The following is a 26,233-nucleotide window of genomic DNA, read 5'->3' as shown; positions in this document are numbered from 1 at the left end:
GTTTACCCTTTTATCATGAACAAAAATTGTAAAAGTGAGTCTGCCACCTCTGCTGAATTGTGTATTTGATAAAAACTATGTCTGTACCATCTGTACAGATTATTGCAGCTCAGGAAGAGATGCTGCGAAAGGAAAGGGAGCTGGAGGAAGCCAGGAAGAAACTGGCGCAGATCAGGCAACAGCAATACAAGTTCCTCCCCAGCGAGCTACGAGAAGACTCCAACTAATGCCTGCTCTGTGAGCTTTCACCGGTTTCTGCTAAGCTGGACCGCTGTATGACCGAAGCGAGAAGTTTGTTGCATGAAAGATTGTAAATTCCACTAAGAGCGAGTTTAAAATCCTACTGCGTGGAGCCGACTACTTCCTGCAAAACAACATAAAGATTGTGACGAACTTAATGTTAATCATAACTACTTAACCAGGAATGTGACATCTTTCAACAGCACAGCTCACATCTTGTTCAACCCATTAGGTTTTATTTTCTATTTTGGTTTGCAGATCCTCTGTAAAGTCTTTCAAATGAAGAAACGATTGTTCGGCTGTTTCTGTCGCTTAGCCGTATAAATGCAAAATGAATCTGAAAGGAAAAAAAAACACAAAGCATCCCTAAAACATTTTTAATCATTGCTGCGTGAATGTTGGCCTTTATGCTCCAGTTTGCACCTTAATGTCTGTGTGAATCATGTGAACCGCTAAGTCTGCTTTGATACAGTGGTTTGTAAACCATAATGTGAAGGAAGATACTTTCATTTAAGTTTTTTTTTTTTCCTCTGTTCTTCTCGCTTATTCTTGTCTCTATAGGACAAACATATGAAGATGCAACACATTGTAATTCTAAGTTACCATATGAATGTTTTTTTCTACACAGGAAAACATGTTACCAGATTATTTATAACAGTGGGTTAATTTTTGAAGTTTTTTTTCCAGGGTTACATGCGATCTCAGATTATTGCTACCAACAGCAGAGTTTTGTGGCTTGCAGGCAGAATGTTATACCATAAAACATGTTTGTTTTGTTTTTTTCAACCGCTTCTCCTTTTAGGCAATGAGACAAGGTATAAGTAATGCAATAATATCACAGGTGCTTTAGGGGGCAGCATTGGTTACCTTCACACCATACACAAATCAAATCCAGGGAAATCTGTTATAAAATAGACACTTATTTGATGGTACAGACTAAAATCTATTTATAAGTCTATTGTTACTTAATAATCATTTATTAGTAATATCCTCACTGACTCGAATTTAAGCGTTCATACAAGTTTTGTCAAATTAAGCAACAAAAAAAACAACTTTGCAATAAGATAAAGTGAAACAAGTGCAAAGATAATCATGTCGATCCGTCTTTTTTTTCTCCTCTGCAACTTTAATCGAGCAGAAAAAGCTTTGTTTACAGCGTGTGATTGTGATCATCATCTAATAGCTTATTCTAGAGGCTGCATTTCAGTTTGAAATTCGACTACACTGTAAGTTTAGCCACTGCCTTTAGGATGCGAGACTTTATGCTAAAGGTGTAGAGAAATCTATGCCTCCATATAGGAACACTGAATCCTAGAGCGTATAAACAATGTTTTTTTTTTTTTAAGTTGAGGTTTTGTTTTTCTGGCATTACGCTCTAAGCATTTTGAATGAGACGGGGAGCGTCCAACGCTTATCAGTGCAGTCTGTAGTGTTATTATTATTAGTGCCTTAGTTGTTTATCCATACAGTGTCTGCTGCTGCAGTGACAGCTTCATGTAGAAGACAGGTTATTGCTCGGAAACGTAGGTTCATGTCTGTGGTATTTTAACATACTGTTCCTTCAAGTGCTGAAACGACTGCGCCTCTTTTGTCTCCCCTCTCTGCTACATGTGAAGCCTTTCCTGGGAGGGTAAAGGAGGAGACGTCTGCAAGTCAGAAAAACAAAATGTGTTGAAATTGAAAATGTACTATATTACATATAGGAACACATTTTTGTATTGAATTTTTTGGGGCATGTAACCACAGTGCTTCTGAACAAAAACAGCCACCAGAGACTGAAGTGCAATGAAGTCTCTGGCAACATTTTACAGATGAATTTGGTTTTCTTGTGGTTTTACAGTCCTTTGAAAGATAATTGATAATTGTTGATAGGAATATTTCATTATATCTGTCACTGTTTTAATGCCGTGTGGAGTTATAGAAGTGTCCCCCCCCCACCCCCAAAACCAAAAAAATGAAGTTAGAAAGTGGTTACACTTAAGATGAATGATAGCTTAAGATACTAAAGATATTTATCTGGCCTCTATAAAACTTATTTTTTTGTATTCACTGAAAATAAAGCATTTCCATGTAATTCCTTCTTTGTGGGCTTTTTTTGCTAGGTCAGAAATATTTACTTTTATTCTACCTCTTACATGCAGCTCTTTTCTCATGATGTCACTGTAGTAGTGCTATTCATCACACCTTCCCTATTGGAAAGGTATTAACTGAACTTTAATTGCAAACTACAATGTGTTCTGCTTGGATTACATGTTTAAAACCACCACAATGATGCATAACCTTGAAGTGAAAGATAAGGTGTAAAAAGTTTTCACAACTAAAACTTTGCAAAATAGGGTGTTAAGTGTAAACTCTTTTATTCAATGCAAAGTAATAAAATTCTGCCTTCAGACATCATTTAGTCAAAAGTCTAATTTTTTAGGATTTATTCAAGGCAGAACTCAAATCTTTCTGCAAAGACATTTCTAAATGCCATCATGAAGAGAATTGAGACCAGCAGACGGCCCTGGGACAAGATTGTGTTTAAAGCAGGGTTAGGTAATAAAACAGTTATTTCATCATAAGGATGAACACAATTATCACTATGGAAGACCAAGAGAGTCACTAAAAAGAAAAAACAGCCATTTTAATTGAACATTTTAATCACACAATTAAAAATCAATCTTGAAAAGCGTTTTTTCCGATTCTGCATTTTAAGTTAGATTATTAGAGAGGAACTATAATTTGTATTAACAGATTATATTAAATATCGCAATTTGAAAATGAGTTTTCGAATCCTATTTCTAAATGAAGATATTATATTCATTTTTAAATGCCTTTCCTAATTAAACATTTAAAAAGATAATTCATTTCATTTCCATGTTCTTTTTTATTTTACCCTGTGTTTACCTTAAAACCAATCACAGCTGCTCCTCAGATTTAACCAGCTCTCTCATTGGTTAGATGGCAGTTTACAAAATGACCAATGAGGAAACTGTTCACATCAGCAGAGCAACAGTGACTGGTTTAACTGGTTTTCAATGTGATCAGGGACAAGAAGGGTGAAGGAAAAGGTAAATGTAAGCTTTTTAAATGTGTGTGATTAAAATATGTATTTATATTCAGATTTATGAATTGTGGTTTTTAGATGTCCAATTAAAAACAGGATTTAAAATACATTTTAAGATTGCAGAATTTGATAATAGATTAATAAATACAATTTACAATTCCTCTGTAATAATTCAATTTAAAATGTGCAATTAGAAAATGCTTTTCAAATTGCATTGCTAATTGCATGGATTAAATGTTAACTGTGAAGTGTCTTTTCTTTTTCAGTGACCCTCCAAGTCGTCCATAAAATCAATCATCTGAAAACAGAAAGGGAATGGTTGAGCTGCACACCTACCATCCTAGCTGTGGTTTAATTTTCCTTTGGGATTAATAATCTATTGTAAAACTAAATAAATGTGACCAAAGAAGTAGCTGATTCTCCCATGGTAACTTCAGAGGGTTTCAGCAATCCATGGTTTTCAAGTGGGTAAAATCTGCAGACAGTAAAACTAAATGTCATGCCCACTAAAAAATCTGACATTTACAGGAGTTCAAGGACAGAAACCTGATGTTTCAAAAACAATGCTTTAAGTCTAATGTAAGAAATCGACTTGCATACAAAATGCTATCCATGGCAGGAAACTAACACTGCACATCATGCTAATATGGAGCAGTTCTTGAATGATGGAATGATGAATGATGGAAGGCTTTAGACGACATGAGGCTGGGGTGGAGGCTCACCTTTCAGCAGGAGAATGATCCTAAACATACAGCCAGGCTTGAAATGGAATACTTTACATCACTTTTTCCCATTCGCTCGACTAACAACAAGTGGAAACTGTGTACACAAACAACACTTTATGCATTTGTTTCTGCAAAACCTGCAGAAAACCCTGTTTAAATTCCTGTCCCTTTAACCATCCTGCACTGCCTCACATTTAAAAAAATATTTATAATGAATGCTTTAAAATTTGTGGTTTTAATGTGACCAAATATGGAAATGTTCAATGAAAGTTAACGTTTGTTGCAAGCCACTTCATTCAGATATTATAAGCTACCTTCTCTAAACCTGGTTCCTAAGAACTGTTCAACCCTCTTAAATAAAAGGTTTTTCAGTCATTAAAACATTCTTGTAATTCTAAGGTGTGAATTGTTGATAGACATAGTAGTTTTGAAAATGCAGCTGAATATTATTGCAATTCCTCAAGGTGTATATTTGTCACATTTTCTTAACATTAATGTTGCACCGTTTTCAACAGTGCAACAATGATTTAAAGAATAATTCAAATCATAATTTTCAATCATCAGATTTAAAACTAATCATAACATTGATACCTTCAGGGGTGGATTTAGGAAATTTGGGGCCTAGGTAAAGACAGGCAGGGGGCCCTATGAATTGAGAAGACAACACATACAAGAGACCCATTATACAGACACAGAAATTTTAATAAAATAGACATAAATTATTTGTTCTATTTTTTGTCCCTCTCTTCTTGTCCCCTTTCCTGTCTTTTGCCTCTCTATGTTTTGTACTTAGATGACTTTTCACACTGTCTCAAAATGAATGAAATATTTTTTTCCAGGCACTAAGCTCACTTAGCCGATTGCTCCTTCCTGTGTTTCCAAAAAGGCAACGGCAAATGTAAATAACAGTCCTTCTTTTTACTGTAGACAAGCCATGATCTGTTTATCTGTTCTACAATTTTAATTTGTATGAAATAATAGCTGCATGAATCATGACAGCAGACCAGATAGAGGAGAGCAGGAGGCGGGTGCTTCGGTGAAAAGTAGAAGAGGCAGGTTTTGGCATGAAAACAAGGTTCCGTATTATTATCAGGGCAAGATCGTATTTCTGAGTCAGCACAAATCTAAAAGATATATTGAGCCCTGGCTATGAACTGAGGCTCGTGCTAAATCTGTCCGGCACTAAAATCTGAGGAGGCGACGTCAAATACTGAGGCACAGCTGCTCCTGGACCAAGATCAAACCTGCTGTCTGTTTTCTGATATTCACTCAAATCAGTTTTCTCGAGCAGTTCTAGCCTTTTTTGTTAAAAAGACTCAAATCTATGTGTTTAGTGCTCAGGTTTTCTTGTATATGTCTGACTTGGCTGAGACTAATGAGGCAAAAACCTGACTAAAGTAGGCTAAAGTACTGAGGAGGTTGAATTTAATATAGACTGGCAGAGGATATGATACTGCTCATACAGTATATTTATGCTCTAAATCAAAATCTAATAAAAGCCGGGTGATACTGTTACTGATGACTGTAGCAGGTTACATGGAAACTCTTGTACCTCCACACCCTAAAGGCACCTGTTGTAACTTGGAGAATATTTTTTAAATATATTTTAGTCACAGTTCTGTCTAATTTCTAATTTTTTTTTATTAGGAAACCATGAAATTCTTTCTTACATCTTTTCTCCTTTTTTCTATTTTTCCTCTTCTGTTCTACTTACATTGCAATGTCCATATAATCTGTAAAACTCCCTTCATAATTATAATAAAGCAATTTATATGCATGAAACAAGCGGAACAATATGGCAATAGCCGTACTGTTCCACTTGTGAAAGTAAAATCTGTTGGGCTCTCTTTTTGGCATCAAGACAATTATTCTTATTGCCACACTGCCAAAAGGAAACCATGAACTTAAATAAGGATCTCTTCTTACCTATAGAGCTGAAGGAAGATTACTGATCATTTGCATACAAGTACCATCCACAAGTGTCCAACAATATATATAGTACCTCAAATAATAGTTTGAACTGAAAATGAAAATTAAACACGTTGTAAGGGGGAAATTTAAAAGGTTAGCTGGAATGGAAACTTTAATTGTGTCTGTTTTTGTGAGAAATTATAGGCTAGGATTTTACAGTAAAATATCCCCTCATATCACACTGTGCATATATCACAGACTTTGTTGCCTTTAAAAAAAAAAAAAGTTGATTTCCTTGAAATAATAACCTTAAACTTTTCATTGTGTGACTGAAAAACTGTGAGAACTGTTTTCCATTTTACATGAGAATCTGAAATGTGTGGCCTGCATTAATTTTCCATCTGTCTTTGTCTTTTCCAGTTTTGTGGATCTACAGAATGAATGTTTTTTCAGTATTACTTGGGATGATAAGCCAAACTCTGCTGGATAAATTTGAAAGCGTTTGTTGACATAGTTTTTTTTTTTTTTTACATTTAGGTCTGTGGTCTGATTGGGTTAGGAACATTGGTATCCTTTAACCCCAACCAGTTTTCTATTATTCATCTGTCTTCTTTTAGGGTTGCTGTTTTATCTCTTTGTCTTTCCACCACATATTTCTTATGTACACATAAGTACCTTCTTCTTTCATATTGGTTGTGTGTCTTAAGTGCAGCCTATAGTTTCAATATTCTATTAAAACCAGTTATCTTTTCCCTTTATTAAATATACAAAGGATTTTAAATCTTGGTGTTTAGGATGAATTATCTAATTTATCCATTCCTGTTCCTAAATCAAAATAATTAAGATATTTGTACAAAAATTTATATCCAACTGGTTTTGGTAAAGGTGCATGTATGCATATGTGTGTGAACATTACAATTGTTTTTTTTACCATTCGTTGCAAGATTGCTGACATGTTTTATCTTCCGTTCTATGTTGTAATTTTTCTTTTTTGGAAAAAAAACACACCCATATTTTAGTTGCATTTAACAATTGAATTTTAAAGTATTAAACGTATTAAAATCCCAATAACGTTAATCAAGTCTCTGTTTTGGATTCAACAAACCTTTAAAATAATGTATAATTCACTTTTATTATGTCATATATTCCAAAACTTCAGAGACTTTGAAGTGATTAATATTTTGATTTATTATAAATAAGTTTGAAAACATTTAAAAAAACTGACAGAAATATATCTACAAATATAGATCCTTATCCAAACAATTTATACACCTTATGAAAAAAGGAAATTCTTTTGAGGACCATGATGTTCACATTTTGGACAAAGAAGACAGGTGGTTTGAAAGGGGTGTGGAGGAAGCCATATATGTTAAGAAAAAAAACAACAACCTTAAACAGATTGGATGGACTGAGGTTTCAGTTTTCAAAAACCAACAATGCAGTGATAGAGCTGATTCCTTCCCATTATCATTGCAAGCCCCATCCCCATACAGGGGACCAGGACATCTCACCTGTTCAGCCAGGCCAACAATTCCCCCTAACAACCCCCTTTTCAGAGGCATACCCCAGTGTCGGGTATTGCAGGCTAACAAAGAACCCAAACAACCCTCATTCCTAAGGGGCGGACCCTTTCGTCCGCTTCAATATGCGTGTTTTCTGAGCCAAAACAAGGCTTACTTTTCCACTCTATAAAGCCTCAAACTCAGTCCTAATTCTGACATTTTGAATTGAAAAGGGTTCCTGGATGGGAAGCATAATGTCTTCAAACTTGGAAACAAAGTCAAGTGGATTGTTTTTTAACTTTTTTTAGAAACTTATCCAGAAGACTTTTTACTGGAAAACCAAAACTGTGGAATTAACCTGTTACAAGTCAATCAATTGGATATATAATCCAGATAAAATGGGTATAAATCAATATTTCCTCCTTGATATTTGCAATTTTTTTTACATTGAGTAGATGGAATTGATTTTTCCTGAATCAAATACCTGATCCGTTTGTTGGACAGGTATAAGGTGCCGATGTTTGTCTCTCCATTAATTCAGAGGCCAAGGGCCACACGGATTGAGCTCTAAGGCTCTCTGATCTCTGAGCATGAGCGGCATGTCTTGCTGGCGGCTCTACTCCATAAAACACACGGTAGGATTGCAACACTGTGACAGCTGACTGGCCCAAAAAAGCTTCACGGGAAAGATGTCATGTACACCAACCCACCAAAGAAATAAAATAGAGCGGCAGGGCATGACAAACCATAAAGAGATCAGATGAGCTGTTGATCTGTTGATCTAAAAATCCAATTAGAGAAGTCGTTTAATGCAGATTTACGTTTGATCAAGGCTTGAAGAGCACTTTTTGGCAGGTCTGAGACAGGATTTTGGGTTCTTGTACACTTTTTACAGATCTGTATGAGCAGCGGCTGGAGTTCAACAGATGGTTCATATGTCATCAGATCCTAAAATATACACCCAACAAAACATGAGACAACGCAAGATTTTCCTAGCATTATCAGAGTGGATTCATTTTGAGCACATAAAGCTCTAAACAGTCCTATTAAATTGAACGATTTACATGTTTTCTTATCTTCTTCTCTTAATTTACAGTTAATATGTTCAAAAGCTGAGCTACTGTAATTGACAGTGACTTTTTATTGGACAGCCATCCCCCGGTGCTTACAGCAGGTTGTGTGGGACAGCTGTGCCACAGACACATTACAGTGGGGGTTGTCTAAATGCCAAAGCTTCTGTATTGTCCCACACCTCCCCCCTGACAGCTTTGTATCCTCTTGAGTCCATTTATGACAGAACTCTGAGAAATCCTTAATCCACTACAGAGGTAGGACAAGCCCGATGATACCACTGTGCATCTGATCCCGGTGTTGAGGTATGTTGTGAGGGAGCTGCTGAAACTGTCCATGGAGGACCAGCAAGCCGCACTGGCTAACATGACACGCCTCAAAGAGAGGAGATTTCACAGGGGCTTATCCAATCACCTCGCTGTTATGTGTGAATAGTTTCTGATGCTTGACATGCTATTGTGATGCATCAGAGCTGACCTCTGAACAAACAGAGAGCACGTGGAAATCAGAAACAACTATCATTCGTATATTCTTAAATTTTTATTAAATCAATAGCAATAAATGGAGCCAAAGTTTGATATCAGCCTTAAGGTTTCTATTTCGTCTTTCTCAGTGATAACTGAGTGAGGATTATCAGCATGTTTCTCCCAAATAATACCTCTTAGAGCACTGCTACCTTTTGACACTCTGCTTCCTTGTGGAAGGTGATAGAAATCAGAGATGTTTAGGGGCAGCATCCTCTCTGATGCCAGCACTCCATATATAGTCACATAAGTGGTCAAATGTCATGAAGGAGCCAATCAGTCAGAAGATTTGAGAAAAAAAGCAAAAGGCCCCGGCGTGAGAGAGCAGCTGCTCCTCCTTCCAAAAAGTATTTGGTGTCCAGTATCTGACATATTTGACTCTCCACAGGCTCCTTGACCTCGCACTCCAGCTTGGTGTTCTGTGTGGTTCAGACGCTCCCAACTTTTCTGTTCAGTTTCTCAGATCTGCAGCTAGCGCGGACACTAAGCAGCCATGGATGCCATCAAGAAGAAGATGCAGATGCTCAAGCTCGACAAGGAGAATGCCTTGGACAGAGCTGAGCAGGCCGAGTCAGACAAGAAAGCATCTGAAGACAGAAGCAAACAGGTTAGTGTCTCATTTAAAAGCTGCTCCTGTTCCTTTAAGGACAAGGTGCTTTGGAAAAGCTCATCACATTACACAATGTGGTGCAGAGCGCCAGCATCCAGCTATGTTTTCATGTATAGAATCAAGAAATAAAAAGCTTAAATACCATAGTTCATTTTCTATTTTATGTGATAAATTTCTAAATTGAATTTCCAGAAAAAGGTTGATCTGTGTGTCTATTTATACCTACCTTTAGGCTAAAATATAAATTTCAAAGATGTAAGATAATTTTTTTTTTTTTCTAACATAAATACGAAAATACCAATTCCCTCCATTAAACATTTTAATTGCATTATTGAGTGTGTTTGAATACATGTAGAGGCTAAAACAAAGTCCTCTGGTTTATCTGCTCACCAGCTTGAGGATGACCTGGTAGCATTGCAGAAGAAGCTGAAGGGAACTGAGGATGAGTTGGACAAGTACTCTGAGGCCCTGAAGGATGCCCAGGAGAAACTGGAACTCGCTGAGAAGAAAGCCACAGACGTGAGTTTGGTTTTAGGGAGGAAACTGTTTCATAAATCTAATGCGGCTTTGCCACACAGACTGCCGCGGATGCTTAGGTAATACTGTAATAAAGCACAAAATACACTTACGCGTTGCATATGAGGAATATAAGGGTGTAGGTAAATTTAGTCCTCAGGCTTGATATGGTAATGTCACAGTTCACAGGCTAACTGTTGCTATGAGGTGCCATTTGAATGAATTTTATTGCCAGTGTCCGGTTTCAGTCGGGCCTTTTTTACAGGCACATTTTGGCCTGCAAAAAAAATCCCTGATAGATATGTGGTCTTTCCTGGATCAGTTGCCCTTTGAAGGTCAGTCCAACCCAGATGGAGTTACAACCGCTGAGTTGGTCCAATGTTTAGCCAATTAGGCCATATCATATTTAAGAGACAAAAATTATAAAAAAACAAAAAAAAAAAACAAACAAAAACAAAACATTATTTAAAGATAAACCTTTTTTTGGCTTGGAACTACCTTAGGGTTAGTTTTGTGGCACCAGCAAAGTTATTGACAATTATGTTATGAAATACCTAGATAATGTGAAAAAAAATAAATGTTTATAAATTAGATTATCAGTAAATAATAAAAAATAGTAATATAATACACAATAAAACAGATAAAAAGTAATTTTGCTCTGTTTTACAGCTCCTCGGGAACCACTGTCATGCAGGTTATAGGTTTCTCCCGGCTGCTGTACACCTAACCTAACCTAACTTAAGAAATAGCTTGATTTCTGCAGAATTTGATGGCATGCAATGAGGCCATGCATCACTGAACAGGTGTTCTTGATATGCGTGGTTTCCTGGGTTGGAAAACGCAGCTGTAGCAGGTCACTCAGGACCTACTGCTAGTCCATTCATAAAACATGCTTAACAAGGTTAGTAGTGAGACAGAAATACCAACTAACTTACAGACTTGTTATTTATTTATTTAGCAGAGGCTCCCAAACTTATTTTATAAATCAGTTTTATAAATATTTATATAATATATAAATTTAAAATATAGAGATTCATAAAAGACAGTGGAGGTGATGAAGGCTGGGTGCAACTGAACAAGCAGATAAAGTTGAGGATTTCCCACCTGACAGATCCTAGAGACAAAAGAAAAAATTCTTTATTGCCCCTGAGTGGTGCTGAAAGATCGTAGTAAAGGTCTGTGCATCTTCAATTTTGCTGATGACTCTCTTTTCTGAACTTTTTAGTAAAATTAACAGTATTTGGGATTTTTACAGGAATTCTAAACTACAGAATTCAACAGGGATCTGAGAAGTTCAGAACAAAGAGCTAAATGAGGGGTTAATGGATAGTGGAAGCATAGGAGCTTTTTCTTAAAGAAAATATTTATTTTCATCAATATATTTCTAAACTGTTAATATATAGCATTTTTGTCAATCAATATCTGCTCAGTTAAAGGCCCTACAAGAAATTGCATCTGCATCACTTCTGCACAAATTCAACACAAAGAACTGTGAAATAAAGCTTTCATAGCTCTAAAGTTATGTTCAACAACGTTAACATTTCAAGCTGTTTCAATCCCTCCATTTGCTCATGTCTGGGCTTATAAAGTTATGTTTTATACTCTTCCAAGTGGAATTTGCAACATCGCTGCACATGAAGGAGGAGCGAAACCAACTACACATCATACCATATATACATTACAAAGAAAAAACAATGATGCAAAGGTTTGCACTTTCAGACAATGTAGCTCTTTTTCCATCATCAATGATGAACAGATCAAACTGAGTTTTTAAATAAAAAAATTTGATTACAAACGGGGGATCTAGAGTCAATCATTGGCCGCCAGTGTGCCCCTCCTACCAGGTGAGGGGCACACCTGGTACAATCTTCGGAACAAGCAGTTCCCATCTGAACCAGAAGGTGGCAGCAGTTATCTTATCTTGTTGAATGTCCTACTTTGACATTTTAAAGTTGCTTTACTAACCAAAGACTGACAACAAAAACATAGCAATAAGGGATAGTTTTTCTCTGTAGTCATCTCAATTCTATGTGAATAAAAGTAAATAACTGCTCTAACCATTTAATGTATATGGAAGCATAAATTAATTTAAAGAGCTCCAATGTAGAAATATGCGTTTAGCTTTATTAACAAGTGCGTCTTATAAATCTGGTCTGTTTTCAGTGATTTATTTGGAAAACAGAGATAATTTTCCTGCAGTTTTATTGTGATCAGCATAGACTGACCATGAAATGCTTTTGGCTCCCATTAGTTTTCGGCCACCCCTCAGTTGGACCCTGCCTGGCTGCCCCTATAAAAATATTCTGGAACTGCCACTGATAAGATATACCTCCCTAAATATTTAATAAAATAAATCACATGGACTACATAAATACATAATATTATATTTGCTATGGACCATATGGCTTTTGATCTAGGGGCCAAAACTATGCAAGAACAGCTACTGAACTGCTGTTGGGACCCGAAATTAAATGTAGTCTGTGATGTTAAACAACTTTTAAACAGAGGCGCAGCCAGACAATTTTTATATGGGTGGCAGGCAATAACCAATATACACTGAGGGGTGGCTGAAAGCGGATAGGCACCAGAACCTCAGGGTCAATCTACACTGTTCCAACAGGAAAATTAACGAGCGCAACATCCATATTTTCCAAATAAAGACTAACTATACTTTCCAACAGCCTTTGCTAATGAATAGACGCATATATTTAAACATCCATTGTTTCTAAATTAAAGGTATAGTGGATAAAATTCATTCATGTTTGAGTTCTGGGACAAATATCTTTTTAATTGTCATTACTTACCTACTTTTATCAATAATCCTTCAGCATAAAATTGATATTTACATGTAGTGATATCTACATGAATTGATTGTTTTATACGTTTTTATTAAAATACTTATTTATCTATGATTTCAATGAAAATTCCTATATGACACATTATTTTCTCTTTGCCCCATAGAACTAAAAATCTAGTTCTTAAAAGAGTAGGAATTCTGTATTAATCATATTTAATGTTAGCATATTGATAAGCATAATTAACCACAGGTTTTTTATTGTCAAGTAATTGGTAATATATGAAAAAAATAAAATGTTTTGAATATTCCACTTGAGAGCATTACTGCTGCCACTGTCTGTATATGAGGGAAATAAATGGTAGGGGTGGCCAATGATTGGTTAAAGGAGGGCATGGCCACCCATGGCCCCTCATCTAGCTCCGCCCCTGCTTTTAAACTGAATTTAATTTTAAAGTCTTAGGTTTTGTTGCCTTATTTAATTATTTTTTTTATGTATTTATCTTCATTCAAACGTATGAAATCACTAACATACATTAGTGATGCTATTGAGGTTTAAAATAAATTAAATTAACAGTGAAGGCGTAAACTGTGATTTCTGGAGCTATGATCTTGTTAGGACTGGCTCAATTTAAGATTCGGGGATGCAAGTCAAATTGCAAAACCTTTTTTTCAATTTAAAGCTGCAAAAAACTGTAACAAAAGATAAGAAAACACAACTAAATATCGCACAGGACCCGAGCCATGTGATGTAAGTTTTATTTGGCTGATGTATTTTATAAAATGAGTTACTTCCGGGGCTGGTGGCACGTCCCAATCCTCATCAGCGGTTGATTAAAGGCGGTGGGGGCAGGGATCAAACGCGCCGCATCCCAACAAGTCTGTGCTCCGCGCGCTAGGCAGCCAGCGCAGAGCCGAGAGGAAACCAGCCTAGCTCAGATCAGATTAAACATAACAACAATAATAAAACAGAAATAATGGCCGGTGGGAGCTCCCTGGAAGCCGTGAAGAAGAAAATAAAGTCTCTGCAGGAGCAGGCCGATGTGGCGGAGGAACGAGCGGCGCTACTGCAGCGGGAACTGAACCAGGAGAGGAGCGCGAGGGAAGCAGTAAGCTGCTAATGATTTAAGGCAATTAGGGCTCCTGGCTGCGGGAGGAATTAGGTGCAAATCCGGTCAAAAAGCGTGGCCGTTAGGCCCAACACCCTGCGGTTTATGTCCGAACAGAGCCCAGTCGGTTTTTAGGCCAATGGGTTTGAGCTCAGTGGGTCAGTGTTGGAGGTGAGGACAGGATGGAGACTGGAGGGACTCCACCCTTGAGCCGCCGCTCCGCTTTTAAAAGGCTAAAAAAAAAAAAACTCACAGGCTGGTTTACGCATTTGGAGGTGCCTTTATCCTGATCTGAACCGTGTTTCATATGTTTTTTATGCACAAGGGAAAAAAATACAAAGATGGTAAATGGTTCAGTTTGCGAAATGAGACAGAATTTTCCCTAAATGAAACTTAAACTGTTGAGAAATGCAGGGCAAAATCAGCTCCCCCACTCCCTCCTGAGAAGCCCCTCTTGTTTTACAGCTCAGACCTGCTTTATCAGCGCCTGATCTCTAACTCTGGTTGTGTTTCTGTCTCCAAGGCTGAGGGTGATGTAGCCTCCCTGAACAGACGCATCCAGCTGGTTGAGGAGGAGTTGGACCGAGCCCAGGAGCGTCTGGCCACAGCTCTGACCAAGCTGGAGGAGGCTGAGAAGGCTGCTGATGAGAGTGAGAGGTGGGTAGTCTGCTCGCTCATTTCTTTGAGCTCAAAGTCCGTTTATATATAAAAACACTGAACTCCCATCAGTGATTATTAGGTCAAAAAATAAAACAAACCAAGAATAGGTACCTAGTAGCCAGAAATTTTTTATAAGGGTGGCCAATGATTGGCTAAGGGTAAGCCCATCATCTGAGAGCATAGAAGTTGATTCGGTTTTAGAAATACTAAATGTTAATGATATAAAACAACCTTTGATTCTTTTTTTTTTTTTTGTTGAATTCAAAATGAAGGCCTTATTTCAATAACATACAGCACATGTTACTGTATCCTATTTGCTGTAGGCCTTTGAATCAAACGCTCAGAATCCAGAAAACCCTCTGAGGTTTTTATAAAACATAAGCATTAATCACTGCTCTGCAGTGCTACAAAGAAAAACTTCAATGAATACATGAACCCTGAAGGTCTGATGTTTCTCAGTTTCAAAACATTGTAGAGAAGTGATAGAAAAGTTTAACTCTGTGAGAAAAACTGGGTTCAACAAATCACTTTTTTTGTTAATTTTGGCCACAAGTGTCAGATTATATGCACCCACTCAAACCTTGTTTACCCACAAATCATTGATGACAAAGAGTCTATAGTATATATCTGTTCCAATAGGACATCAGATATTTTTATTTTGGTAAAGAAATGTAATTTCCTTTCATTCGGGTGCTCTAAAGCTGCACTGAAGTTTTATAGACAAATTTCCTTAAAACTTACTTTAATGCTTTTTTTCCTCCATTCCAGAGGTATGAAGGTTATTGAGAACAGAGCAATGAAGGACGAGGAGAAGATGGAGCTGCAGGAGATCCAGCTGAAAGAGGCCAAAAACATCGCTGAGGAGGCTGACCGAAAATATGAGGAGGCGAGTTCCTCAGCTCCCTAAACGTCTCCACCCTCTTCCCTTTGATATAGCAGCTTCCAAACTGTTTGCAGGGATTTGAATGATTGCTGTTTGTGTTGTGAGTTCAGGTGGCCCGTAAGCTGGTGATCATTGAGGGTGACCTGGAACGTGCAGAGGAGCGTGCCGAGCTGTCTGAGAGGTAGAACCCCCATCCTTCATCTGTTCTGCGGTCGATGACCTTTAATAGTTTTTACAATTTTCCTTCTACGCTGCTGTAACCCTGCAGTAAATGCTCTGAGCTTGAGGAGGAGCTGAAGACCGTGCAGAACAACCTGAAGTCTCTGGAGGCTCAGGCAGAGAAGGTAGGCTGGTTAGTCGGGTTGGATGAAATCCTGATGTCAAATAATGAGAAAGATGTCAAGATTTTCTGACTCCAGTCTTTGTATGAAACTACAGTACTCACAGAAGGAGGACAAGTACGAGGAGGAGATCAAGGTTCTCACAGACAAGCTGAAGGAGGTCAGTGAGCTCAAACTTTTACATTAGATCCATCTTATCTGGCTTCTAATCCAGCATTTTGAAAGTTCATTACTTGCTACTTTTCAGAAATGTTGATTGTGGTTACAGCATGTTCCCCATCAGTGATGCACTTTTATTTTACCGCCATCAATGTTAAATGTTGACGTCTTAATGGCGGTTTGCTGACTTTACTTTGTTCTTCCGCTCAGGCTGAGACCCGTGCAGAGTTCGCTGAGAGATCAGTCGCCAAGCTAGAGAAGACCATCGATGATCTGGAGGGTATGATCACTTTTTTCCTTAGATTTTTGTTGCGCTTTATAAAAACAATCATAGGGATTTCTATTTCTTTACATAATCAGTCTCCTAGTTAAACACAAGTGGTGTAAGGTTGTTAATTTAGTCTGCAGGATGCAGCAATATGGCTGTACCTGCTGGTAAAAGGCATATGAATATGATGAAACAAGGAGGCTCGTTGTTTATTAACGAAGTTTAACTCGTATTTACTTTGCTAATAACCACTGTGAGTAGAACGATAAAGGAGGCAGAACATATTTTATGATTATAGTTTGAAAGCTTCAGTAAAGAATGGCACCTTAATGTTGTCAAGTCTCCATATGTCATTAAATGCTTTCTAAATGCCAGCTTTTTAGGAGAGATCAATAAAATATTCAACTTGCCTGTTAAATGGAACCATGTGCTCACGTCAGACTGAACCCATTTTCACCCCTTGCCCCTCCGGTCCAATGGCTGGGGCGTCCCGCTTGTTTTCTGGTGAAGGACTTATTGGCTAATAGCCCTGAAACATTTTCTGAGATATGTTTGGGGTGAAATATAATTCATTTTCTACATCCCAGTAATCGCTGTAAACTTTGATTAAGGTAGACTTTATTGATCCCACAGAGGAGAAATTAATTTAATCTCATTTTCACTTTAACATAGGGCACAGGATCTGTGATGCTGTGGTCTTTTTGATCTTTCAAAAGTTCTATAGATCTCGTTAAAGTATGCTTTCAGAAAAATCCTTTAAATATGAAGCTATTTCTTGAAAAAAACAAAAAAAACAATTTAGTGCTGTCTAGTAGAGAACTTAAATGTGTGTCTTAAAAGATTATAATCAGAAATATAAGGCTAATTCCAAATAAATAGTTTACCGCAAACACAATCGCCATTTTCTGATACCTTAGGCCTAGATTACCCAAGACAACCGATGGCAAAAGGAAAATGAAACACTCTGGATAATCTAGATTAGGGGTAAGGGGAGTCCAGGTCCAGTCCTCGGATGCTGTCATCTCCCCTCTGACACTCCACTGTCAGATTAGTGGCTCATTATCAGGCCTCTAAGATGAATGACATGCTGAGGGAAATGGTGACGATGGAGGACTGGACCTTGAGATCCCTGATCCAGAGTTTGTGCTATAAGTGGTATATTCTGAAAAAGCAGGAGCACCAACAATTGTGAAGGATTCTGTTCAGCAATTATTCATCATATTGGTTTTCCTACATTTAAAAAAAGTTCTTAAATTGTTGTTTAGATTTATTATTACTAAATGTAAGATGATGCTTCTGTGGTAATATTTATGCAAGGCTTTTTAAACTTTACAACAGATGTCAGCAAATTTCTCAGCTTTATATTTGCGTGGTCAGTTATTGACTGTATAGGTGTGACATTATTCATGCTGGCAGTATTTGTCACTGCGGTGCATTTTATCACTGCTCCAAGTCCCCAGCATTCATCTCTGGGTCATGGAACATGTGAGGCTGGTTTTCTGACTCCTCAGGAATTTGACCCGACATCGGCAGCTGTTCCTTTTACCCCTCCTCTTTTCTGCCCCGCCTAACTTTCTTTTGGCAGTTTTTCTGTTCCTTTTACTTCCATTTTCTGATATTTTGTATTTTCTGTTCTTGTTTTCACACCATCCACTGCTACTTAATTACAATTACAACTTGATAGACGAGCTGTATGCCCAGAAACTGAAGTACAAGGCCATCAGCGAGGAGCTGGACCATGCCCTCAACGACATGACATCCATGTAATTTACAACATGCTTGATTTTTAACTTTTTTTTTAGACCCCCAGATCTCTAACCACCGTCTCAGTAGCCCCCCCTTGTGGCATGTTTGAGTGCAGTGATCTAACTGGTTTTAGCTTTAGAAGGGTGCAGTTTTAGCTCTATTAATTTATATCTTTATACTAACTCTTTAGGCAAAATAGTGAATCAGTGTTATGATTTGATGTAGTTTTTTTCTTAACTCTCCTGCATCACAGAAATCAGTTAATTTTCCAGCTTTTCTAATTTTCTCTGCATCCATTTCCCCCTTTGCTTTTATATTTTTTTGTTTCCATTTTCTCCAACTTTATGTGCTTTTGTGTTTTCACAGCTAAACCTTTACACTCCTCACTTGGGAAGCTTGTCGAACATCATCATTTCACTCCTGCGCAGCTCAGCCCGACTTTCTGTTTCTCTTTATTTTTTTTCTGTACGTCTTTATTGCCCTGCCATGACTGCACATCGGGCCTGTGCTGCCAGCATCCCTTGTTCCATCTCCTAAACAGAACTTTGAGCCATATTGCTTTCTGTAAAATAAACACTTTTCCATCTGTCTATGCACAATCTTTCCCTTTCTCTTGTGATGTTCTTTTTTGTCCTTCACTGTTTTATTTATTTTTTGATTGGTAGCTTTTAAATAAACTCTTTAGCTCCCCCCTATTTACTGTTTATTTTTTTATTCTGTCTGAATTTAGGGGGCTATCATGGAAATACTGATATTAACCATTTAAAATTATGACTGAATGCTCTGCTCTGTGATGGATTAAGAAAAACACAAGAAACTGGACTCAATATCAAATTAAGCCAGTTAAATTATTCCCTTCTTCCTTCATTTCAATTTAACTTTATTTACCATAAACTTGTCAACATTTTTTGGGTGGGGGTGAAAAAAAACATACATCACAGAAAATCTGAGGAATTCTGAATTTATAACTGAAAGATGTATGAGCGCTGTTGGAGCTGGCAGATTATGGCCAATAAAAAAAACCATTCACTCTGCTCTCCTGCAGTTTTAACTGCTTCTTAGCCTTGCGGTTGTTAAACATTGTTTTGAAAGCGGAGTCCAAAAATTCCCTAAATCTTCGGATAACCTGCCCTATTCACTACTAAGACCTTACTGATCATCCACCACAGCTGAAAGCTGGAATTATGCTTTAATACATCTTCTAGAACATGACTGGCTGACACAAACTGTTGTCCAACCTGCATATTCCAGTTGTGTCCACTCTACCTTTTAAAGGACTGTACATAATGCAGTTTACAGCTAGTGTTTGTAAAATTTCCTGCAGGATGCTTGATGGAAATGGTAGCCGTTTTAGTCAAAAATTAAATGGACAGATTTTAGACTAGTGTCATTTATGCAATTAAAGCCAACCTTGCTGAAGTCAAAACAGCGACTGAATTAACTCTTAACCCCTTGAACCCTACGGACCCACCGGCGGGTCCAGCTTCTACATGACCTCGTAATTTTACCAAACCCCCAGTATTGATGTAAAAAACATATTTGGCACAGTTTGGTGACATTTATGGATAAATGTGCCAAACTGGCCCCTCCGCCTAAGAAATTTCTCACTAATACCATTCTAAAATAAATGATTCATCTGACTGAGTCCAAATTTGGTATATTTTTACACAACATTTAGATTTGAAAGTCTGTACTACTTTTTTGTGCTATAAATAATATTTTGGTAGTGTTTTGCAATGTTTATTTCAAAGAAAATTTTGGCGAGGTTCAAAAAATGCAAAATATTTTGTATTTTGTCCCTAATATTTCAGGCAGGGTCAAAGCTACAATGGTGCTGACACCAGAAAACCATTCTATGACATCTTACCTTTACAGACGTACCAAAAGTTTCTTCTTAAATCTAATAGCTTTGAGGCTATAAGTTATTTACTTTTGTGTGTTTTTGTCAGGCAGAAATTTATTTATACCCCCTTAGGGTGTAAGAGGTTAAGACTAAATATAATGTGTGGTAGAAGGCAAGACTTGGCAACCATAAAAGATTGCAAGGAGAAACAGGGTAATATGTCACAGTTTTTACTTTAATTTAAATTCCCAAAAGATTTTAACCTCAGTTGGATCTATTTTAATGTCTATCAGAAGCCCAAAGTGTCAGGTCTGAACAGAGGGACCTTTTGTTCTGTAATAAAAATCTGTGCAGAAGATATGAACCATAAATTACAATATGTGCTTTCGTGATAATCATCCCCACTAAGGTTTGGTTTTCCCAAAGCTATTTCAATGGGAAAACCATAAAAATGAATACATTTTAAGTCTTTTGATTCTAAAGGGCTATTGAGAGGAGCACAGAAATTTGAAAAAATTATATTTTATTGTGGGAAAAACAAAATCTATCTCACTATAATGTCGGCTCTCACATTATAAATATTTGTCAGCCCAATTTAGGAAATTTCTGTATTAATATATTGCAACGACGCCCCCTGAGGGGGCGGGACAAACGAATGTGAAAACTAACCCTGTTCTCCACTAATATTTTAGAAAGTCTCATGGATTAATTTGAAGATATGCAGGTTTTGGTAAAGAACATAATGAGGGGCAGTTTTTCTAATCATGAAAAAGACAACTTGGAGTGGGAAGAAATTATCGATTTATCTGAAATAAAGCTGTGTGTTTTATTCTGGGTCTTTTTCCACTAACGCTTTGTCTTTATGTACTAACTTTTCCTCTGTTTCTTTCCATTTTCTCTAACTGCTTTCTGACTGTCAAGACCATCTATACAAACAGCTTGAGAAAAACCGCCTTCTCACCAATGAACTGAGTGTTGCCTTAAATGAGGCCTAACCTGGAAAGGTTTCACTTATGCTGGCACTTTTTTTTTTTATAACTGCAGAATCTAAATGCATTGTGGATTTGTTAGATTAAGCAGGTAGACTTCTATCTACAACAGTGATATAATCAACAAAATGTATATTTGACACTCTGTATATTCAATCTGATGCGTAAGGTGGGATCTGAGGATTTTTTTCCTTATAATTCTGGTTTAACTTGCTCTGCCTTAATACCAATGGAGTGGGTTACTTCTACGTCTACATGTCATCTAGAGTCCCAGGATCATTTAGAGCAGGGTTCCCAATTTCCGGTCCACAAAGTCTGTTGTCCTGCAGAACTGATTCAGAATCTAAATAGGGCAGAGCAACAGATCTTGATGGCTGGAAATGAGGAATCCTGATCTAGAGTTACGTTTGGTTAAAAGGGAATTTCTAACTTGGATCAGCAGGGTTTCTATGAGTGTCAATTTAAGAGTATAAACCTTAATTTAAGTCTCAGACTTAAAATGTGTGACTAAAGACAAAATAGGTTTGGTAAGTCCATTATGTAAAATTAGATAAAATTGTTTTCCCTTCTGTTCTGTAACAAACTACAAACATCTAGTTTCAAAAACCTTCTATGGAATGTTAATGGGGAATGTTGAAGATTGAAGATTGAGGTTATGTTCTGTTGCTGTTTAGAATTAGTTCTTCAGCGAGAACTACTCCAAAATGTATCAATGAACATGCCACTAGTGTACTTTTAGAAATATTTTATTTTGCAAGTTCTACCAGTTAGAAATCATGGAGGGGTCTGAAATTGTCATCATAGGTGCATGTCCACTGTGAGAGATAGAATGCAGAAATCACAATGTATGATTTTTTTTAACTATTTGTATGATACAGCTGCAAATAAGTATTTGAACACCTGAGAAAATCGATGTCAATATTTGGTTCGGTAGCCTTTGTTTGCAATTTAGAGGTCTAACATTTCCTGTAGTTCTTCACCAGATTTGCGCACACTGTAGGAGGTATTTTGGCCCACTCCTCCACACACATCTTCTCTAGATCAGTTGGGTGTCTGATCTGTCGCTGACAAACATAGATAATGAGCTCCCTACAAAGATTCTCTATTGGGTTTAGGTCTGGAGACTTGCTAGGCCACATCAGAACCTTGATATGCTTCTTCCAGAGCTACGCCTTAGTTATCCTGGCTGTTTGCTTCAGGTCATTGTCATGTTGGAGACCCAGCCTCGACCCATCTTCAGTGCTCTAACTAAGGGAAGGAGGAGGTTCCCCAAAATCTTGCAATACATGGCTCAAGTCATCATCTTATTAATACAGTTCATTCACCCTGTCCGATGTGCAGAAAAATGGCTGCAAAGCATGATGCTACCACCCCCATGCTCCACAGTAGGGATGGTGTTCTTGGGATGATACTCGTCATTCTTCTTCCTCCAAACACGGTTAGTGGAATTATGACTAAACGGTTCTATTTTGGTCTCATCTGACCAGATAACTCCTCTGGATCATCCAAGTGGTCATTGGCAAACTTAAGACGGGCCTTGACATGTGCTTGTTTAAGCAGGGGAACCTTCCGTGCCATGCATGATTCTAAACCGTGATGTCTCGGTGTATTACCATTAGTAACCTTGGAAACGATGGTCCCAGCTCTTTCCAGGTCATTGATCAGCTCCTCCTGTGTAGTTTAAGGCTGTTTTCTCACCTTTCTTAGGATTATTGAGACCCCATGAGGTGAGATCTTGCATGGAGCCCCAGTCTGAGGGAGATTGTCAAACGGTGTTTGCTCTAACAGTGGATAATTTTTCACAAAGCTGCTTGGCAATTTCCCAGTAGCCCTTTCCAGCCTTGTGGAGGCTGTAAAATTTTGTCTCTAGTGTCTTTGGATAGCTCTTGTTAGTAGTTGGATTCTTACTCATTTTATGGGGTGGACATTCTGGCCGCAGACTATCAGGTCTTTGAGGGTCAGAATTCTAGCCGATAGGTGTTCAAATGCATATTTGCAGTTGTTTCATACAATTTGTATGAGAATTGTGATTTCTGGATTTTTTTTTTTTGGACATTGTCACAGTGGACATGCACCTACGATGACAATTTCAGACTCCTCAATGATGTCTAAGTGGGAGAGCTTGCAAAATAGCAGTGTTCAAATACTTATTTTCCTTGCTGTAAGTCTGTAGAACAAAGGCATTTAAGCTGTAGCTAAATTCAATCTAAGACCAATTATGGACGCTCTGATGAATTGGACTTTGCAAGTTCTAAAATTTTGCTTTTTAGCCCCACAGAAACTCTGGATAGGTGCACTTAATTCCCACAGATTTTAGATTAACAAGAATATAATTGAGCATCCATGTGGAAATACTTTTGTAGCTGTTTCTGCTTGATTTCAGTGTCTCTTTATAAAGAAATCAATTGCAAGTTTTGATTGAAAGAAAAAGTGGTGGTGCAACTTTCTTGGATTAAGGTTGGAACAATTTTTCAAAACAAGAAAAATATTTAAAACTATTGAAATAAGTGGGACAAAATATCTAAAAACATCCAAATTATTGTATTTAGCCCCACTTAATGCATTGCTGACAGTCTAGGCTTTGTTGGTCAATAGCTCAAGCTAAATCTTCCTAATGATGTAAAAGAATTCATTTAGGTTTGGATCCTGGCTCACAGCATGAGCCCACAGCTGAGAACCTGTACTTGATAGGAAATACTTGATAGAGGGAAGAAAAAATGAGGTAAAGTCTCAGCATGTGTCATCTTACGTTCACTTGAACATTATCAATGTATATTCTCTGCACTGTTTATTTTTTTATCTAATGCTTCTAAACTGATATAATGCTGTATTGACAGACAAACTTGCATGTACTAAAGAAGAGGGCCTGAGCATCAGGCAGGCTCTGGAACAGACCCTACAGGAGATGGTAGATCTTTGACCCAGCTGTTCCTGCCCACTACCTGACTCCACATGCTCCAAATGACCGGCTCCCACACGCTGCGGCTGTCGCTGCAGTTGCAGTAGACGTGTGGGTCTGTGTTTGTCAACTACAGGACAAAAGCCCTGTATGAAGTAGCAGAAACCGTTTTGAGCTGCAGTGTTTATATTGGACGCTCAGTTCACTGTACATGTCTTATGGTTTACATTTAAGTGTTGGAACTTTGCACATTTGGTGAGAAAGCAAACTGCACATGATCATTATGAAAGAAGCCATAATTTAATCCATGCCTATAAAAGGGACTTTTATTATCTGTACTTTTGTAAGATCATTTGTTTTTCTTTGTCATAAACTCGCATTCAATGTTCTTCTCTTTAGAGTTCAATTTCTTGCACATTTGCAAATGTACTGTTGTCAGCCATGATAAGCAAACACTTTTCTCTGTGCTGTCTCTAACATTGTACTGTTTTCTCCTGTAGACACTAATTAGATTTTTGACATTTTTATCTTGGAAATCTATAAATCATGAATAAAAAAAATAAATGAAAGCTTACTGTTTTTATTTTTTTTTTTGTTTTTTTGTTTTTGTACAGCCACTAACTTGAACAGCCTTTGGATTTTTCCCAACAGAATGTACAGCATAATTGAAAGAGATAAAATGGTTTATACGCAGTCTGAAAGATTTGGGATTTTCTTTGATTTTCCTAGTTAGGATGATGGGGAAAATGGGTGTGGATTTTTTTTTTTCTTTTTCCATAATTTTTCTTTTCACTTTTCTTAAAAAAAATAAATAAATAAATCAAATGTGTGATGTTGTATTATTAAATGTAGTTGTACTGCTTTCTTTGTTTAATATGCACATTTTGAGAAAACAAACTGCACATGATCACAACTTGATTACTGTTATACCCATCAGTTTTGACATCTGATTTGTATATACGTGTGTGTGTGTGTATGTATGTGTGTATATATAATATACACAAATTTTTTTTCCAACCCCAAATTGAACAACTTTAAAACTTAAATGTTTTAAAGTGAGCCTGAGCCTCAGTGGATGTGGTTTAAATGCTGAAGATTGCACTCAAACCCTTATATTGTTCACAAGTTAGACTTTAAAGATTTTTATTTTTAAGATGCCCTACTACGTGTCTGATGGAGGACTTGCACATTTAGTTTTTTCTTTAACAAATGCCAAAATCTCAAATTTTGGTAGGAAAAAGTAAAAAAATGGAATCTAGTTTAAAATCTCCAGATTCCTACATGTTTTATTTTCCCCACAGGATTTAATACTGGAATTTGATTGGCTCATTTGAATGTATAAATATGCTTTAAACAAAGATTTGGTTTTGCATATGTAACATGGATGGAATAAGAGCCTTATTTCTGCCCATGCCTGCTAATAAGATTTTAAATGGATTTATGTAATATTGCGGCCTTCTTGGAGGTTTGCAGATTAAGTGAATAAGGTTGTCTTTCTGAGGCCTTTACAGCTCAATCCCTCAGTACAGCTCTCTCTGCCCGGCTTGTGAGGTAAGGTGGACTGTTTAGTAACTAGGTGATTGCTTTGGGTAATTGTTGCCTTGGGTTCTATTTAGCAGCATGAAAATATGAATAAGTCATACCATATGAATATTTCAGATTTAAAAGTATTGTACAATTAGTACAATACTATATGTGTTTGCCGTTTCAAAAGGTTTCTGGTTGTAATGTGACAAGATTTGAGTGAATATATTAAAAGACTAGTGGAAGTAGAAATAGTTATAATTCACCCTAACCTCTGGTTAGGGTGAATTATAACCCACCCAGTTATTGATTTTTAATTGCAAAAAACAATATAGAACATTAATAATTACAAACATATGTAAAAACAAAGGGCTTTACAGAACAGAGCTATTATTTTAAAATGTCAAACTTATCTATGCTTGAGGGTTATAATCCTTTAAGGGCAGTTATAATTTGCATGGCTTTAGCATTTGAAATATAAATTAAAAGGATTCTATATATATATATATATATATATATATATATATATAGAAGATAATATTGGGAAAATCTGGAAATTAGGTATTTGTAAATATTTGGAGGTGTGAATATACCATAAAAGAAAATATATAAAAATTCTGTTTTGACAAATTCACATTACTCCATCCCAAACAAAACACCCTAAGTAATGTCAAGATTTTTTTGATGAAAAAAACTTGACATCTCACTCCAGAATATTTTGGTATGATTACAATCCCAAAGAAAGATGAATAAGATTTTCTGTATCTTTACAAAAAGTACACATTGGGTCCAAATCCCATTTATATATATATATATATATATATATATATATATATATATATATATATATATATATATATATATATATAT

At 36.9% G+C, this 26,233-nt stretch overlaps 2 protein-coding genes across 4 annotated transcripts in view; both read left to right on the top strand.

Annotated features, from left to right (window-relative positions):
- The window catches only part of tln2a (talin 2a), a 102,986-nt gene extending 100,672 nt beyond the window's left edge, over window positions 1–2,314 (top strand). For both annotated transcript variants that reach the window (XM_038280943.1, XM_038280951.1), the window contains one exon: window positions 99–2,314. In XM_038280943.1, coding sequence (XP_038136871.1) covers window positions 99–227 — 129 coding nt within the window. In that variant the 3' untranslated portion in view covers window positions 228–2,314. The remainder of the gene's footprint in view (window positions 1–98) is intronic.
- Window positions 2,315–9,396: 7,082 nt separating this feature from the next.
- Window positions 9,397–18,709, top strand: LOC119780775 (tropomyosin alpha-1 chain-like). 2 transcript variants are annotated; one of them, XM_038280922.1, is made up of 10 exons: window positions 9,397–9,629; window positions 10,026–10,151; window positions 14,575–14,708; window positions 15,480–15,597; window positions 15,705–15,775; window positions 15,863–15,938; window positions 16,033–16,095; window positions 16,305–16,374; window positions 18,047–18,125; window positions 18,475–18,709. In XM_038280922.1, the coding sequence occupies exons 1-10, from the start codon at window positions 9,516–9,518 to the stop codon at window positions 18,476–18,478; spliced, it is 855 nt and encodes a 284-aa protein (XP_038136850.1). In that variant the 5' UTR covers window positions 9,397–9,515; the 3' UTR covers window positions 18,479–18,709. The 2 variants fall into 2 exon arrangements, with proteins under 2 accessions (XP_038136850.1, XP_038136858.1); XM_038280930.1 differs by lacking the exons at window positions 9,397–9,629; window positions 10,026–10,151 and adding an exon at window positions 13,905–14,051.
- Window positions 18,710–26,233: the final 7,524 nt, after the last annotated feature.

The sequence above is a fragment of the Cyprinodon tularosa genome, unplaced genomic scaffold (genome assembly GCF_016077235.1).
Source record: "Cyprinodon tularosa strain WSP-4 unplaced genomic scaffold, ASM1607723v1 ctg103, whole genome shotgun sequence".
In the NCBI taxonomy this organism is placed as follows: Eukaryota; Metazoa; Chordata; class Actinopteri; order Cyprinodontiformes; family Cyprinodontidae; genus Cyprinodon; species Cyprinodon tularosa.
This window is presented reverse-complemented; position numbering and strand designations above follow the sequence as displayed.